The sequence below is a fragment of the Emys orbicularis genome, chromosome 5 (genome assembly GCF_028017835.1).
Source record: "Emys orbicularis isolate rEmyOrb1 chromosome 5, rEmyOrb1.hap1, whole genome shotgun sequence".
Classification (NCBI taxonomy): Eukaryota; Metazoa; Chordata; order Testudines; family Emydidae; genus Emys; species Emys orbicularis.
The window spans coordinates 69,749,549-69,763,601 of NC_088687.1; the positions used below are offsets into that span (position 1 = coordinate 69,749,549).

Genomic DNA, 14,053 nt, shown 5'->3' on the forward strand with positions numbered 1-14,053 from the left:
CAGCAGAATTTGACCCAAAAATGCTAGGTTTAGTAAGCGAAACTTAAATATTTTAACTCCATAGCACAAGTGAAACATAAACTGCTACAGACCAGTACTTTGTATAGTGATCTAATATTTATCTTATTTCTTTCTAGTAACAACAATCAATATATTTTTTGTCAACCATAGCACAATTCTGATACAAAAAACATTGTAACATACCTTTTTATTCAGAAGCAATGCCTAAGTGCTTAGCTAAATCCAGTAATGATGATGCTTTTTTGCCTAACTCTCAGAGTTAGGCTGTTGATAGACTTGTCAGCTGAATGGCTTTATTCCTTGATTACTGTTCATTAAATTGGGTTAGTCCTGAGCAGATTACATAGTCTTGAAATAGTAGAGATTTGGTAAAAGAGATCATTTATTGCAAGAGATCATTCAAGATACATTAATAACTGTTTAGGTAGAAAAATGTATGCACTATTCACAAAGACATAACTGTACACCAATGTCTACTGAGGGGGAAATTTGTTTTGCTTTACCTAGCATGCATACATGAGAGCTCCTTTGGGCAGTGAATATCTCTTGTTGAATGTTTCGAAAGTGCTTAACACATCTGAGCAGTACCTCAAATAAACTATAATAAAGTAACAAACAATAATATGAATAGAATATGTGCATTTTGGTTCAACTAGATTTTGTATGTACTTTTAGCATGGTTTTTATAGCACTATTTTTTCTGGAGAAATAAAGACATTTTAAAAAACAGTAAAAAATCCTGAAAGACACAAAGCTTTTATTAACTGCAAACCAAAATACATACTATGTAATTTACTTCGTAGCCACCACTTCAGTGTTAATGATTAATTCTTAATGTTTATGCTCATACTATTCTGGCTGTGATCCTACAGATCACACAATCTAAGGCCTCAGACCTGCAAACATGTGAGTAGCTGTATACACAAAACTAGTGCCAATGAGTTCTGTAGCTACTCATGTGCATAAAGTTACTTGTGTGTAAGTGCTGGCAGGATCATGCCAAGTAGAGTTGGGCTAAATAGGAGATTTCTAAGTAACAAGTAGAGTGCAAAAGGAAGCAGTATTTGTAATTCATTAGATGCCACTCTTGCCCATGTCTAAGCATAGAAACTATGCCCCCATACTGTCTTGGCTAAAATATTAAACCCAGAGCATGATCACTGCAGTCATTAATTATCCTAGTGCATGTTTCACAAGAGCACAGGTGTTCACCTGGCTGTTATGAATAAACCCTAATGACATTCTGCCTAACCAAATACTTCCTGTGTTTTCAATTGTGCACTGTTAAACAGCTGGCATGTCTGGTCCCAAAACTGACTGCACTTCAATAGCAGATGAAATGACCAGTGTATAGTTTAAATGAGCAGAGCATTCTGGAATGAAGAGTTCTATCTAAATGTAAAATGCACGAGAAACAAAAAGAAATGGACCAGCTGATTCAGCATCAAAGCCAGGAGCTGTGGGGTTTATAAAGCAGTGATTCAGTATAATTAGTATTTCTCCACTACGGTATTTTAGATTGTTTTCTTTTTAGTCCCTCATTTGTGGTCATATTTGTATTTTTAGCAAGGGGAAAGAGGATTTGGTGGCCAAACTAAAGATGATCAAACATCTTGTTTTATACTTTCAGAAAATCATCCGGGTTTGTGCTGGTGGATGGGGAAAGGTGGAATTTCCCCTTTCACTGAAGAACACCAGACAAAAGAATACTTTTACAACCATTATTCTATCATGTGGCTCATCGGGGTAGTATATTGCACTTAAAACTAGTTCCCCTGCTCAACTGACAAAGGGGGGCGGCGGGGAAATCACGTTACTGGATACCCAAAATGATATTAACTATTGTAGGAATATACAACAGTTCTAAGTATACGAATTCTTTGGGAGAGGTAACAGAAGTATGAAGTTGATGTACCCTAAAGGCTAAGAAACAAAAAGGCAAATTAAAAGAAACCAAAAACATATTTATTTTTTTAATTTCATGACTTTCAGGTATTTAACTCACGATTTTTTAATTCTTATAGTTGCCAATTTATCTTGGGGGTTTAGATCTATATTTAATAAAAATTACAGTATAAAATTGCTTTTGAGAAGGATTTTATACAAGAGTGTCAGAGCCAAATCTTTAAAGGTATTTAGGCAACTAGGGGGATTTTCAAAAGCATCTAGATGCTTTTAACCTTTAAAAATCTGGTCATTAGTGAATATTTGGGAACCCAAGTTCTACACACAAATTGCAACATGTAAAAAAAACACTAGGGTGCTAGACAGAGGCAAGATAATAGTTAACAAAAACAATCTCCATTGGTGAATCAAAAAAATAAAAAAAGTTTTGAGACCAACCCAGGAAATCAGTCAGCCTTAAAGTCACACCATCCCAAAGAATAAACCTGTGCATGGTGTGACCCTATACCCCAGGGGTCTCAAACACGCGGCCCGCGGGGTTCTTTCGTGCAGCCCGCCAAGCTCCCCACGCGCCCCTCTGCCTACCCCGTGGTGCCGCGAGCCCTGCGCAGCTCCCTGAAGCAGCTGGAACTATGGCCCTGCAGCCCCAGGCAGGGTGGGGGGGAGAGTAGAGGGCTCTGTGCTCTCACTTCCAGGCACCGCCTCCCACAGCTCCCATTGGCCGGGAACGGGGAACCACGGCCAGTGGGAGCTTTGGGGGAGGTACCTGGAGGAGCAGCAAGAGCAGCACATGGTGCCGTTTTCCTCCGCCCCCGGGACTCCGGCTGCTTCCTGGAGCGGAGCGGGGCCAGGGCAGGCAGGGAGCCTGCCCTGGCCACGGTGCGCAGCGCTGCCACCCCGGAGCCACTCTAGGTAAGCAGCGCCGGGCCAGAACCCGCACCCCAACCCCCTGTCCGGAGCCCCCTGCCACATCCCACACACCCCTCATGCACCCCAACCCCCTGCCCTGAGCCCCCTGCCACACTTGCACCCCAACCCCCTGCTGCACCCCACACCCCAACTCCCTGCCCTGAGCCCCCTGCCGTACCCTGCACCCCGACCCCCTGCCGCACCCCTCACCCCTCCTGCACCCCACACCTCAACTCTCTGCCCTGAGCTCCCTGACACACCCTGCACCCCTACCCCCTGCCGCACCCCTCACCCCAATTCCCTGCCCTGAGCCCCCTGCACTCCTTGCCCTGAGCCCCCTGACACACCCATCACCCCTCCTGCACTCCACACCCCAACTCCCTGCCCTGAGCCCCCTGCTGCACCCTGCAAACCTCCTGCACTCCGTGCACTGAGCCCCCTGCCACACCCCTCCTGCACCCCACACCTCAACTCCCTGCCCTGAACTCCCTGCCGTACCCTGCACACTTCCTGCATCTCAACTCCCTGCCCTGAGCCCCCGCCACACCCCGCACCCCTGGGGACAGGGAGGGGGCAGAGTTGGGGTGAGGACTTCGGGGAAGGGGTTGAAATGGGGGCAGGGAAGAGGCGGGGCAGGGTTGGGGCCTCATGGAAGGGGTGGAGTGGGGGCGGGGCCGGGGGCAGCAAGGGGTGGGTGTCAGTGATGTGGCCCTCAGGCCAATCCACTAGTCCTCATGCAGCCCTCGTGGTCATTTGAGTTTGAGACCCCTGCTATACCCCATATTCTTCATAGACATATGCTTATGATATGAATATGGCATAACTAAGATATGTTTTATGCAAGATGGGTTATGTAAGGTATCATTGGAAAGGTTATGATTTACTGAATAGGATTATCCTATTTGTATGCAGGTATCATTTCTGTATCTGAAGTTAGGTATTGACTGTAACAATTTACAAATGTTTACACTTGGGGAATGCCTACCAGACAGTATGCAATCAGCCTGGATGGGCCATTAGGAAGGACAATAGGACTTTGAAGATGCTAATCTCCCTCCTTCCTGAGAAGTTTCCAGGGATGCTGCTTTTAACAGTGCAGGGTCAGGTGATCATGTCATCTGGTACTGAACACCATCTTGGACTTCTAGTTTTTCCATTAAGAGATGGTGGGGGTCAAACTGGGAAACAAAGGATTTCCGCAAATCCTATTTAAGGCTGGGGACTGAGTTAATCTTGGTTCTTCTCCACTGCCTCCCTACCCACGAAGAAAGACTGCTGAAAACACCTGAAGAAACAAAGGAACTAAGCAGGAGGCAGGGGCTGAGCCCGGGCCAAAAAGGTCTAGCCTGTGAAAGGAAGACTTGGAGATTTAAGCTGCAAGCAGTGCAGTTTACCTTTGAGAAACTCTGCAACCACTATAAAACAACACGTAGGGTGAGAATTTGCTACTATTAAGCACTTAATTTAGTGTAATAAGCTTAGTTTGTGTGTTTTGTTTTATTGGCGCAGTAATCTGCTTTGTTCTGTTTGCTATCCCTTATAATAATTTAAAATCTACCTTTTGTAGTTAATAAACTTTTTTGTTTGTTTATTCTATAACTAGTTTGTGTAATTCATAACTGGGGGGGGGACTGTGCATATCTTCCTCCAAATTGAGGGAGGGAGCGAATTTCATGAGCTTACGCTGTATAGCTCTCTGTGCCGCGCAAGAAATATAATTTGGGGTTTACACTCCAGAGGGTGTGGGCACTTGAGTGCAGGGCAATCCCTGAGCTGTCTTCCCACACAGACTCTGTATGATGCTACAGCTGGGAGTGTCCCTACCTGTGTGTAAGCAGCAGGACACGCTGAGGGAGCCAAGGCTGGTGGAACGGGCAGGCTCAGTGGAAGCCCAGTACATCAGGTGGCACCCTAGAAGAGGGGACAACCCATCTGACATGAGGAAAACCCCCTAGCATTTAGAATTAAAAACTAATATAGTAATATAAACAGGAAGTGTTGTACCAGAACTACTGTGAGATGTGATTGCTGAAGCTTCCAGTAACTTCAATGATTCTTACTAAACCTATGCACAATTATATCCATCCAGTAGTAACAAATGTAAATGATGAAGACGTGCTAAGAGTAAGAAATGCATTTTAAAAAGTAAACAAGTTAAAGGAGCAAAACCACATTTACAGTGCATCACAAGAAAAAGGCAATCCAATTCAGGTCATCAGAACAGCAGCTCAAACGCATTTGGGAATTGCTGTGAGGCTTTATGCAGTCATAGGAACAGATAAAGGATTCTTGTAAACACTAACACCATGTATAAATGTGAAACTGCTCGGACGGGGAGGGAGAATGCATGTAACTATTTCACTGGTCTCCTTGAACAGCTCCAACATCACCTCCGACAGGGAAGAGCTGCCTTATCTAGGCACAGGGATGCACAGAGCCTGGGGAAAGGGGTGCTGAGCTGTACCATCCTGCTAGGGTGAAAAGACGCCTCTGGTCCTCATCATCTTATGTTTGCAACCACTGCAGCTAGCTCGCCTCGCCAGCTGGGGTATCTTATCCCCTCTGCCGTCCCCAATGCCTCGTTCACAGTCCCGACTGCTTGCCCTTCTCCTGTGCATTCAGCCCCCACCCCGCGGGCTTTGCCCCCCTTCTGGCCCCGCGCACAGCAGCGGCAAGGCACCCCGTTCAGCCGAAGTTACTGCGCAGGCTCCATTCGCGGCCCAAACCTGCTCAGTAACAGCCAAGCAGCGACGTGCGGCGTGCAGCAGAACGTAACGTTACTCCGGCATCCCCGCTGAGACTACAGCGTGCCACAGCTCCCCGCCGCACGGAGACCGCAGCTCCCGGCAGGCAATGCTCTGTCATGGGCCTGGCCGGGACTTGTGCCCATTGCATGCCGGGACCTGTAGTCTCCGGCGCACGGAAGTGTCACCGTTGTAATCTCCTCCCCGTGGAAAGGCGCACGGCTAGGGCGTTCTCATGGCGGGCGGCTCCGTCCCAGTACGGAGCGTAGAGGACGTTATTTGGCGCTGCCGCGAAGGCTCAACTAGGCTCGGCTCCGCCTTTCACAACTTCCGCTGCGTCGGGCAGCCATGGAGGAGGGAAGAGGGTATCTCGGATTGGCTGAAGAGAAAGCGAGGGGCGGGAAGAAAGACTCTTAACCCCGGCCGCTCTCCATTTTGATTGGATACAGTGCCCGAGGCCGACGTGGATGCAGGGGTGGAAAGTCCTCTCCTTATTGGCTGCGGGCCGCAGCGTCTCCCCGGAAGGAAGGGATAGATGTTGGGCCCAAGCAGACGTGAGCGGCTGCGCGAGCGAAACCCTGGAGACTCCGCGACTGGGCCCCCGCTGGCAGCGTCACGTGGCAGGGCCTGTCTCAGGAACTGTTGGTCTGGGGGCCGTTGGTGAGCGCGCGGGCGCTGGGCGGGGCTGAGCATGGCGACGGCCCAGGCCCTGGAGAGCCTGCAGGTGGAGGCCAGCTGCTCCATCTGCCTGGATTACCTGAGTGACCCCGTCACCATTGACTGTGGCCACAACTTCTGCCGGGGCTGTATTGCCCGCTGCTGGGAGGAGCTGGAAGGCCACTTCCCCTGCCCTGTCTGCCGCCGGCGCTTCCACCTCCGCTGCTTCCGTACCAACCGCCAGCTGGGCAATGTGGCTGAGATCGCCAGGCAGCTCCGTGCCAAGCGCAGCCAGCGCCACCGGCGCCCCCGCCCCGATGCCGCCAGGGCTCTCTGCCACAAGCACCAGCAGGTCCTCAGTCTCTTCTGCGAGAAGGACCAGGAGGCCGTGTGCCTAGCCTGCCGTATCTCCTGCCACCACCGTGACCATGCCGTGGGTCCCCTTGATAGGGCCGCCCTGGCCCATAAGAAGAAGCTGCGTGCCTACCTGGGTCCCCTGAAGAGGCAGGTAGAAGATGCTCGTAAATTCCTCTCCAGCGAGCAGAAGAAGCCGGCTGAGCTGAGGGAGAAAGTTGAGAGCCGGCGGCAGAAAATTGCATCTGAGTTTGAGAGGCTGCACCAATTCCTGCAGGAGGAGCAGCAGGCCGTGCTTCGGCGGCTAGAGGATGAGGAGAAGGAGATTCTGCAGAGGCTGAGCGAGAACGCTGCCAAGCTTGCCGACCACAGCACCAGCCTCAGTAAGCTCATCACAGAGATTGAGGATAGGTGCCAGCAACCAGCCATTGACCTACTGAAGGGCATCAGGAGCACTCTGAACAGGTGTGAAAACATCAGGATCCCCAAGGCCATCTCCATTGAACTGAAGAAGGACAGTTGCAGTTTTCCATTGCAGCACTTTGCCCTGAAGAAAATGATAAAGAAATTCAAAGCAGATGTGACTCTGGATCCAAAAACAGCTCATCCTAATCTTATACTGTCCGAAGACCGCAAAAGTGTGAGGTTCGGAGAGGCCAAGCAGGATCTGCCTGACAATCCTGAGAGATTTACTTATTACCCATTTGTTCTGGGCTCAGAGGGATTTGTCTCAGGAAGACATTACTGGGAGGTGGAGGTGGGAGATAAGACTCAATGGACGTTAGGAGTTTGTAGGGACTCTGTGACTAGGAAAGGGAAGATTACACCATCACCTGAGGATGGATATTGGAGACTCAGGCTGTGGAATAAAGATGTTTACACAGCTCTTACTTCCAGTCCCACACCCCTACTGTTGAGAGTGAAGCCTAAACGGATTGGGATTTTCCTGGATTATGAACTGGGAGAGATTTCATTTTACAATCTGAATGACCATTCTCACATCTACACTTTCACTGAAACTTTTACAGAGAAACTCCGCCCTTTTTTCTATCCCGGAGTCCATACAACTCCTCTGATAATCCGACCAGTTACAGATTGGGAATAATGAAATCAAGACATTAAAAAAATCCTGGTTTTCTAAATTTATTTTATTTTAAAGTGGTCATCTTCACTTCTAGTAATGGACTGAAGACCTGGTGGTTTAAGGCCAGAAGGGACCATCAGATCATCCAGGCTGAGTTCCTGTATATCCTAGGCCACCAGCTCCACCCAGTACCCACACATTGAACTAAAAAAAACGAGAGTTCAAAACCATTAGAACAGTTGTGGACCTTCTCACAGTAATTTCTTGCTACAAACCGAAGGCATATTTTCTTTTAACTAATGGAAGAATTGGCTTGTTAGCTGCTGGTAGATATCCCATTCTTCTCCAGAGTGGAAGGGAGAGCCCAGGTTATCAAGGAGTAAACTGATACAAGATGACATTGTTTGAAAGTTTTATAAACAACACTGATGTATAGAAAGTTACATGCGCTTATGCTATTATGGCTTTTTTGTTAGTGGAATGGTATATGTTAACTTTTGCTGGGAGTGCAAACTGCAGTTAAAGTTGTATTTAGGCTTCCAGTATAAGTTCTTGTTTTCAAATATTCATGATTTTTTGTGTAAAATTCAGGAAAATCTGTCAACTTGTTTTTTAACTTATGAGAGTTTGGGGATAAAATGACTGTTTTCTACCCTAAAACATGGTATTAGTTTCAGGTGATTGTAAAATGGTATAATGGGTTTTCATGTGTTTTACTAATTCTAGACCAAATTTGCTCAGTTTAGAAGTTAATAAAATGGGGTTTTTTTAAATTGTCAGTCCTGCAAACTCAATCTCTGGGTACTGACAATTAATCTGGGTTCTCTCTTGTTTAGGCATAATCAATAAAGATTCTGCAGATTAAATTATAATCCTATTACAGATCCAGTTCAGTTATCTTTAGGTGGTTTGTATACATATGTAACTGAAGGCAGAATTTGTCCCTCCAAGTGAAATTTTAATAAAACTGTTTCACCACAATCAGACTGACATTCACAGCATCAAACACTCCTCTTCCCTCCTCAAAAAAAAAATAAATTTACAGAAAGTTCTGTGCTCAGGGTAAACTGAAAAAGAAAAAAAGCAAGAGAATCCAAGTAGTCTACTAGGGCTTGTCAACATTTGGAAGCTTATCAAAATGCCCATTCTGGAATAATTATTACAGAGTAGTAACTTTGGTATAAACTGCTCTGTGGATACTCTTCTTCCAGGATTCATCTCTCCTTATTCCATTACTTTTGATGAGGTGTGGATCTCTAAGTCTGATTTGGAGCTACAGGAATGCTATGACATTATTTATGGATTCCACCCCCCCCCAACCAAGGAAACTAAATGGAAAAAACTCTAAATCAAAGGTTTCAGAGTAGCAGCCGTGTTAGTCTGTATCCGCAAAAATAACAGGAGTACTTGTGGCACCTTAGAGACTAACAAAACTCGTACAGATACAGACAGACATCATCTTCCAAATTTGTTAGTCTCTAAGGTGCCACAAGTACTCCTGTTATTTTTGCGGATACAGACTAACACGGCTGCTACTCTGAAACCTGTCATTATGCAAGGCACTGCATTTAGCCGTATGGAGTGGAAATCCATCAACTTCATGAAAAAACTCGTACAGATACAGACAGACATCATCTTCCTTTCCAAATGCAAGCAGATGGACATCAAAATTTGTTAGTCTCTAAGGTGCCACAAGTACTCCTGTTATTTTTCTAAATCAAAGCAGCACTAAGGTCACAATTTAAATATGCACAGAAGTGAGGGGGAGACAGAGTCATGCTAAGCTTTTGTAAAAACCGGTTACCTATGTTTCCTTAACTGGTGTTCTTTGAGATGTTGCACATGTCCATTTCATTCTGGATATGTGTGCTCCTCACGTACAGTCATCAGAAATTTTTTCCCTTGGCAGTAAGCACTAGGGATGTGTAAGTGCCCTCTGATGCCTCACACCATTGCACCCAGGTATAAAGGGCCATGCTGCCCCCCTCAGTACTTTCCTACCAGAAAGACTGGAATGGACATGTGCAACACATCTCAAAGAACACATAAGGAAAGGTAATTTTTTTCTTCAAGTGATTTTACATATGCATTCCCCTGTAGGTGACGCACAAGCATTTGAACTGGAGGTCGGCCTCAACATCTTTTATTGTGTCTAGGTTGATAAGAGATGGCATAAGAGGAGGCAAACGTATGGACTGATGACCAGATTGCCAACCTACAAATGTCCAATATGGGTACAGAAAGGATGCGGAAGCTGCCTGCAACCTAGTTGAGTGAGCCACATCAGTCAATCAGTAGCATAAACGAATACAGGTGGAAATCCAGGAAGAGAACCTCTGGGTGGTTTAGGGTGGCCCCTACTCTGTCTGAAACCACAATGAAGACCTGAATGGTTTAGTCTGATCCGGGTAAAAAGCCAAAGCTCTTCTAACAGCTAGAGTATGAAGTTTTTCCATTCCTTTTACTTGAATGTGGCTTTGGAAAGAGTCGGTAAAGAAATTGCTTGATTAATGTGAAAAATCAGAAGCCACTTCAGACAGGAATTTAGGGTCAAAGGAAAAACCTTGTCCCTGAAGAAAATTGTATAGGGAGGCTCTGATACTAAAGCTTCCAGCTCCCTTGCTCTTCTAGCTGAGGTTATAGCAACCAAGAAAGCCACCTTCATAGACAGGGGGAAAATAAGTCACTAGAGGCACAAAAGGGACCCACCAGCTTTGCTAGAACCTAAATTTAAACTCCTCTGTGGAACCAGGCTATGAACCTGTGAGTATAATCTGAGAAAACCTTTTAGAAATCTGATGGATATAGGTTTTGAAAAAATTGATAGTTATCCACAGAAGGGTGGAAAGCGGAGATAGTTCCATCAGCGTCCATCTGGCAGCTAAGAGCTAATCTTTGCTGTTTTAGAAACAAAAGATAGTTCAAGATATGGCAAATCAGAGCCTGAGCTGGAGGGCGGTACTTTTTTTGTATGAGACAAAGAATCTCCTCCATTTAGCAAGTTAAGTAAACTTTGTTGAAGGTTTTCTACAATTGAACAGCACTTCCTGCATCCCTTAGAGCAAATGTATTCTGAGATTAGCGATGAAGCATCCACGCTGTCAGGTGTAGGGTCTGTCTGAAGGTTGGGATGAAGGAGGTGGCTGTAGTCCTGGGAGATCACATCCACATCTCTTGGGAGCAACAGAGCTAGTAGAGAGGAAAACCAATGTTGATAGGACCACGCTGGGGCTATTAGAATAAGGTGAGCAGACCCTTGCTTGACTTTGAACAGGAGCAGAAGTAGAGGGAAGGCATACAGCAGGCCTTTTGACCAGGGTATGAGGAAAGTATCTATCAGTGAACTTGGGCTGTGACCTGCTCAGGAACAAAACAAAACAAAAAGACTTTTGTTTGTTCTTGTTAGAAATAGGTCCACTTAGGGAATTCCCCACTGGTGGAAAATGGCCCTGGATATATCTGGGTCAAGAGACCACTCATAGTGGTGACCTGCACATGACCCAATCAAGCAGAGGCGATGTGGGATGGGCAGCCCCCAGATTTCTGCCATGGTTTATACCTTTTTTTCCTCTTCCTTTTTTTTTTTGTGTGGTGGGGACTTGGTTCAAAAATACAAGTCCTCCCTGCCCCCCCACTATCAACAGTTATGCTTCACCTCTGTGCTCAAACAGTCTGCCAGAGTGTTTTGAATTCCCATAACGTAAGCAGCTTTCAGGTTGATGGAACTGGAGAGGCAGAAAATCTAGAGGAGAATTGCCTATTGGCACAACAGCTCCAAGCACTTAAGAAGTGGGAAAGGTGGCTGGAAAAATTGGGGTGGGGAAAGATGGTACTTATTGATAAGTGGGAGACTGCTCTCAACCAACAGGTCAAAATGATTGAGGACCCAATTTGACTAGGAGAACTGAGAGCTGCAGAAGAGGGGGAAGAAGGAAGATGCCTCTTGTATCTTCTGCTCTTCTTTTTGGGTACGTGACAAGAAGGGCTGAAACTGTTGGGACTGCTATAGTTTTCTTTTTGTCAACAGTGTATAAATCTCCAGAGACTTAGGGGTTGCCTATAAATCCTTAAGACTATAAAGCCTTCTTGGAAAACAGCAAGGGGCTTTCAAATGGGAGGTCTTGAATTGTTTGTTGCACATCGGGGGAAGACTTGATGACTGCAGCCAAGATGAACACTGCATCGCAATGACAGAAGCCATAGCTCAAGCCACAGAGTCCACTTTATCCAGGCTTACTTGAAGTGCTGTTCTGGCTACTAATTTGCCCTCTTACACCATAGCAGTGAATTTGTGTTTTGCCTTATCAAGAAGCTTGTCTTTGAACTTCAGGATATTATCCTATCAACTCAGCACAGCCTCTTGGTTTGCAAATCCCAATCCTAAACTGTAAACCTGTGGAATAAAGTTACCTGCTGACCAGATCTAGCTTTTTAGCTTCTTTCCTTTTGGAAGTAGAAGCCTGGTGTCCCTGTCTCTCTCTTTCATTAGCAGCAGTGACTAGCAGGGAGCATGGAGAAGGGTGGTTAGAGAAGTGCTCAAATCCCTGTGAAGAGACATCTCTTTTCTCCATCCTTTCAGCAGAGGGAGGCATGGAAGATGAGGTCAGCCATAAAACCTTGTCGGTTCCTAATAGGGAGAGCTACCCAAGAGGGTTCTGCAGAGACTAAAATGTCCATGTGTCAGAGACTCTTCCTACACCTCTTCTGGTTGGATATCCAGAGCAGCAGCCAGTCTCCTCAATACGTTTTGATGAGCTCTGAAATCATCAGGAGGGGGAGGAATTGACTGTTATTACCACCTCATCAGGTGGCAAAGAGGCAGCTATGGGTTGTTGAGGAGGTTTTCCAAAGATTTTCAAAAATGTATTAGTGTTTCCTTGATTGGGTAGTTTAGTAAAAGTCTAAATGTGCCAAAGTAACCCACTGCCACAACTAAGGTCTTATTTTTAGAGCCTTTCTTCCCGCTGAAGTACTGTGTCTCTGCTTGGATGGTCTTCATCCAATTAGGGATTTAACTTTCTAGTTGGAGCATTGGAAGAGAAATTTAGATTTTTCTCCCCCAACCCTTGACCTCATTAAGAGTTGATGCTGCCTAGGATCAGGGCCTTTTTCACAGAGGTAGGGTCCGACTAACATTCTTTTCCCTGGCAGATCAGCACTTGGATAGGAATATGGTGGTAGGTGATTTTGAATAACATATCTGTTGGTCACCAAAGATGGCAATTGTTTCAAGTAGGAAAGGGATCTGAAAAAACAAACAAACTAAGAACTGACTCATCTGGCACTCGAGCTAGATTAGCTTTGGGTGAACATTTCATGTCCTGAGTTGGACAGCTCTGTTCTGCAGAGCATTTTCTTTCTTTGTTACTGTCACATGTACCCTTTTTTAAGTTAGGGTGGCACACAGATTGCTTCCCTCTTCCTGCAGTTTTAAACGTATCTTGTCTTAAAGAAATAGACTTCTCAGTGAAAAGTAAGAGAAGTACGAATCTTAAGAAAAAGCAGCACAATGCCTGCCACAAAATCAGAAATGGACAGTAATACAAAAGACACTGCAAAACTTTTCTTGGACATAAATGTCTTTATTCAGTAACATTCACTACATTTGTGAATCTGGTCACTATAATAAACTGCTTGAAAGGGAAAACAGCTACTTTAACTCTTGTATTAATTTGAACAACTTGTTTCAATCCTTAGATATGTTTTGAGTAACACTAATATTTGAGAAAAGTAATGGTTACTGGAACAAATGTTGTAAAACAAGTCTAACAATTACATGTTACTTATAGACAGAGATGGGTCCTGTTCATTCAGTGTACCTTGTGTTTGAGTGCATGTGACATTGAGTCCTGGTGTAAATTGCAAAGTCGATGCTAGCCTTAGCTTTGTCCCCATTGACTTAGAGTACCCATATAACCTAATACCAAATCACTTCCACTAATGTGCTGCATATTAGCATAAATATATATGCAGAGCAGTCTTCATTCTGGAAACAAACATCAAGCTGATGTGACGAGCATTTATAGTTAAAGGTTAGTATAAACAGATTAAGTAATCTGTAAAACAGTGTTATAAATTCATAGATTCCAAGTCCAGAAGGGACCATTGTGATCATCTAGTCTGACCTGCCATATAATACAGGCCATAGAACTTCCCTAAAATAATTCTTAGAGCGTATATTTTTAAAAAGCATCCCCTCTTGTTTTAAAAATGTCAGTAATACCGAATGCACCAAGACCCTTAGTAAATTGTTCCCACAGCTAATTACTCTCCCTGTTAAAAATGTATACCTTATTTCCAGTCTGAATATCTAGCTTCAACTTCTAGACACTGAATCGTGGGATTTTTTTTTTTTTTTAATCTTTTTCTGCTAGATTGA

At 45.1% G+C, this 14,053-nt stretch overlaps 1 protein-coding gene across 1 annotated transcript; it reads left to right on the top strand.

Moving 5' to 3' along the window:
- Window positions 1–6,119: 6,119 nt before the first annotated feature.
- LOC135878867 (E3 ubiquitin-protein ligase TRIM39-like) lies at window positions 6,120–8,447 on the top strand. Its single transcript, XM_065404586.1, has one exon. It carries the CDS (start codon window positions 6,271–6,273, stop codon window positions 7,693–7,695), a length of 1,425 nt encoding a protein of 474 aa, XP_065260658.1. The 5' UTR covers window positions 6,120–6,270; the 3' UTR covers window positions 7,696–8,447.
- Window positions 8,448–14,053: the final 5,606 nt, after the last annotated feature.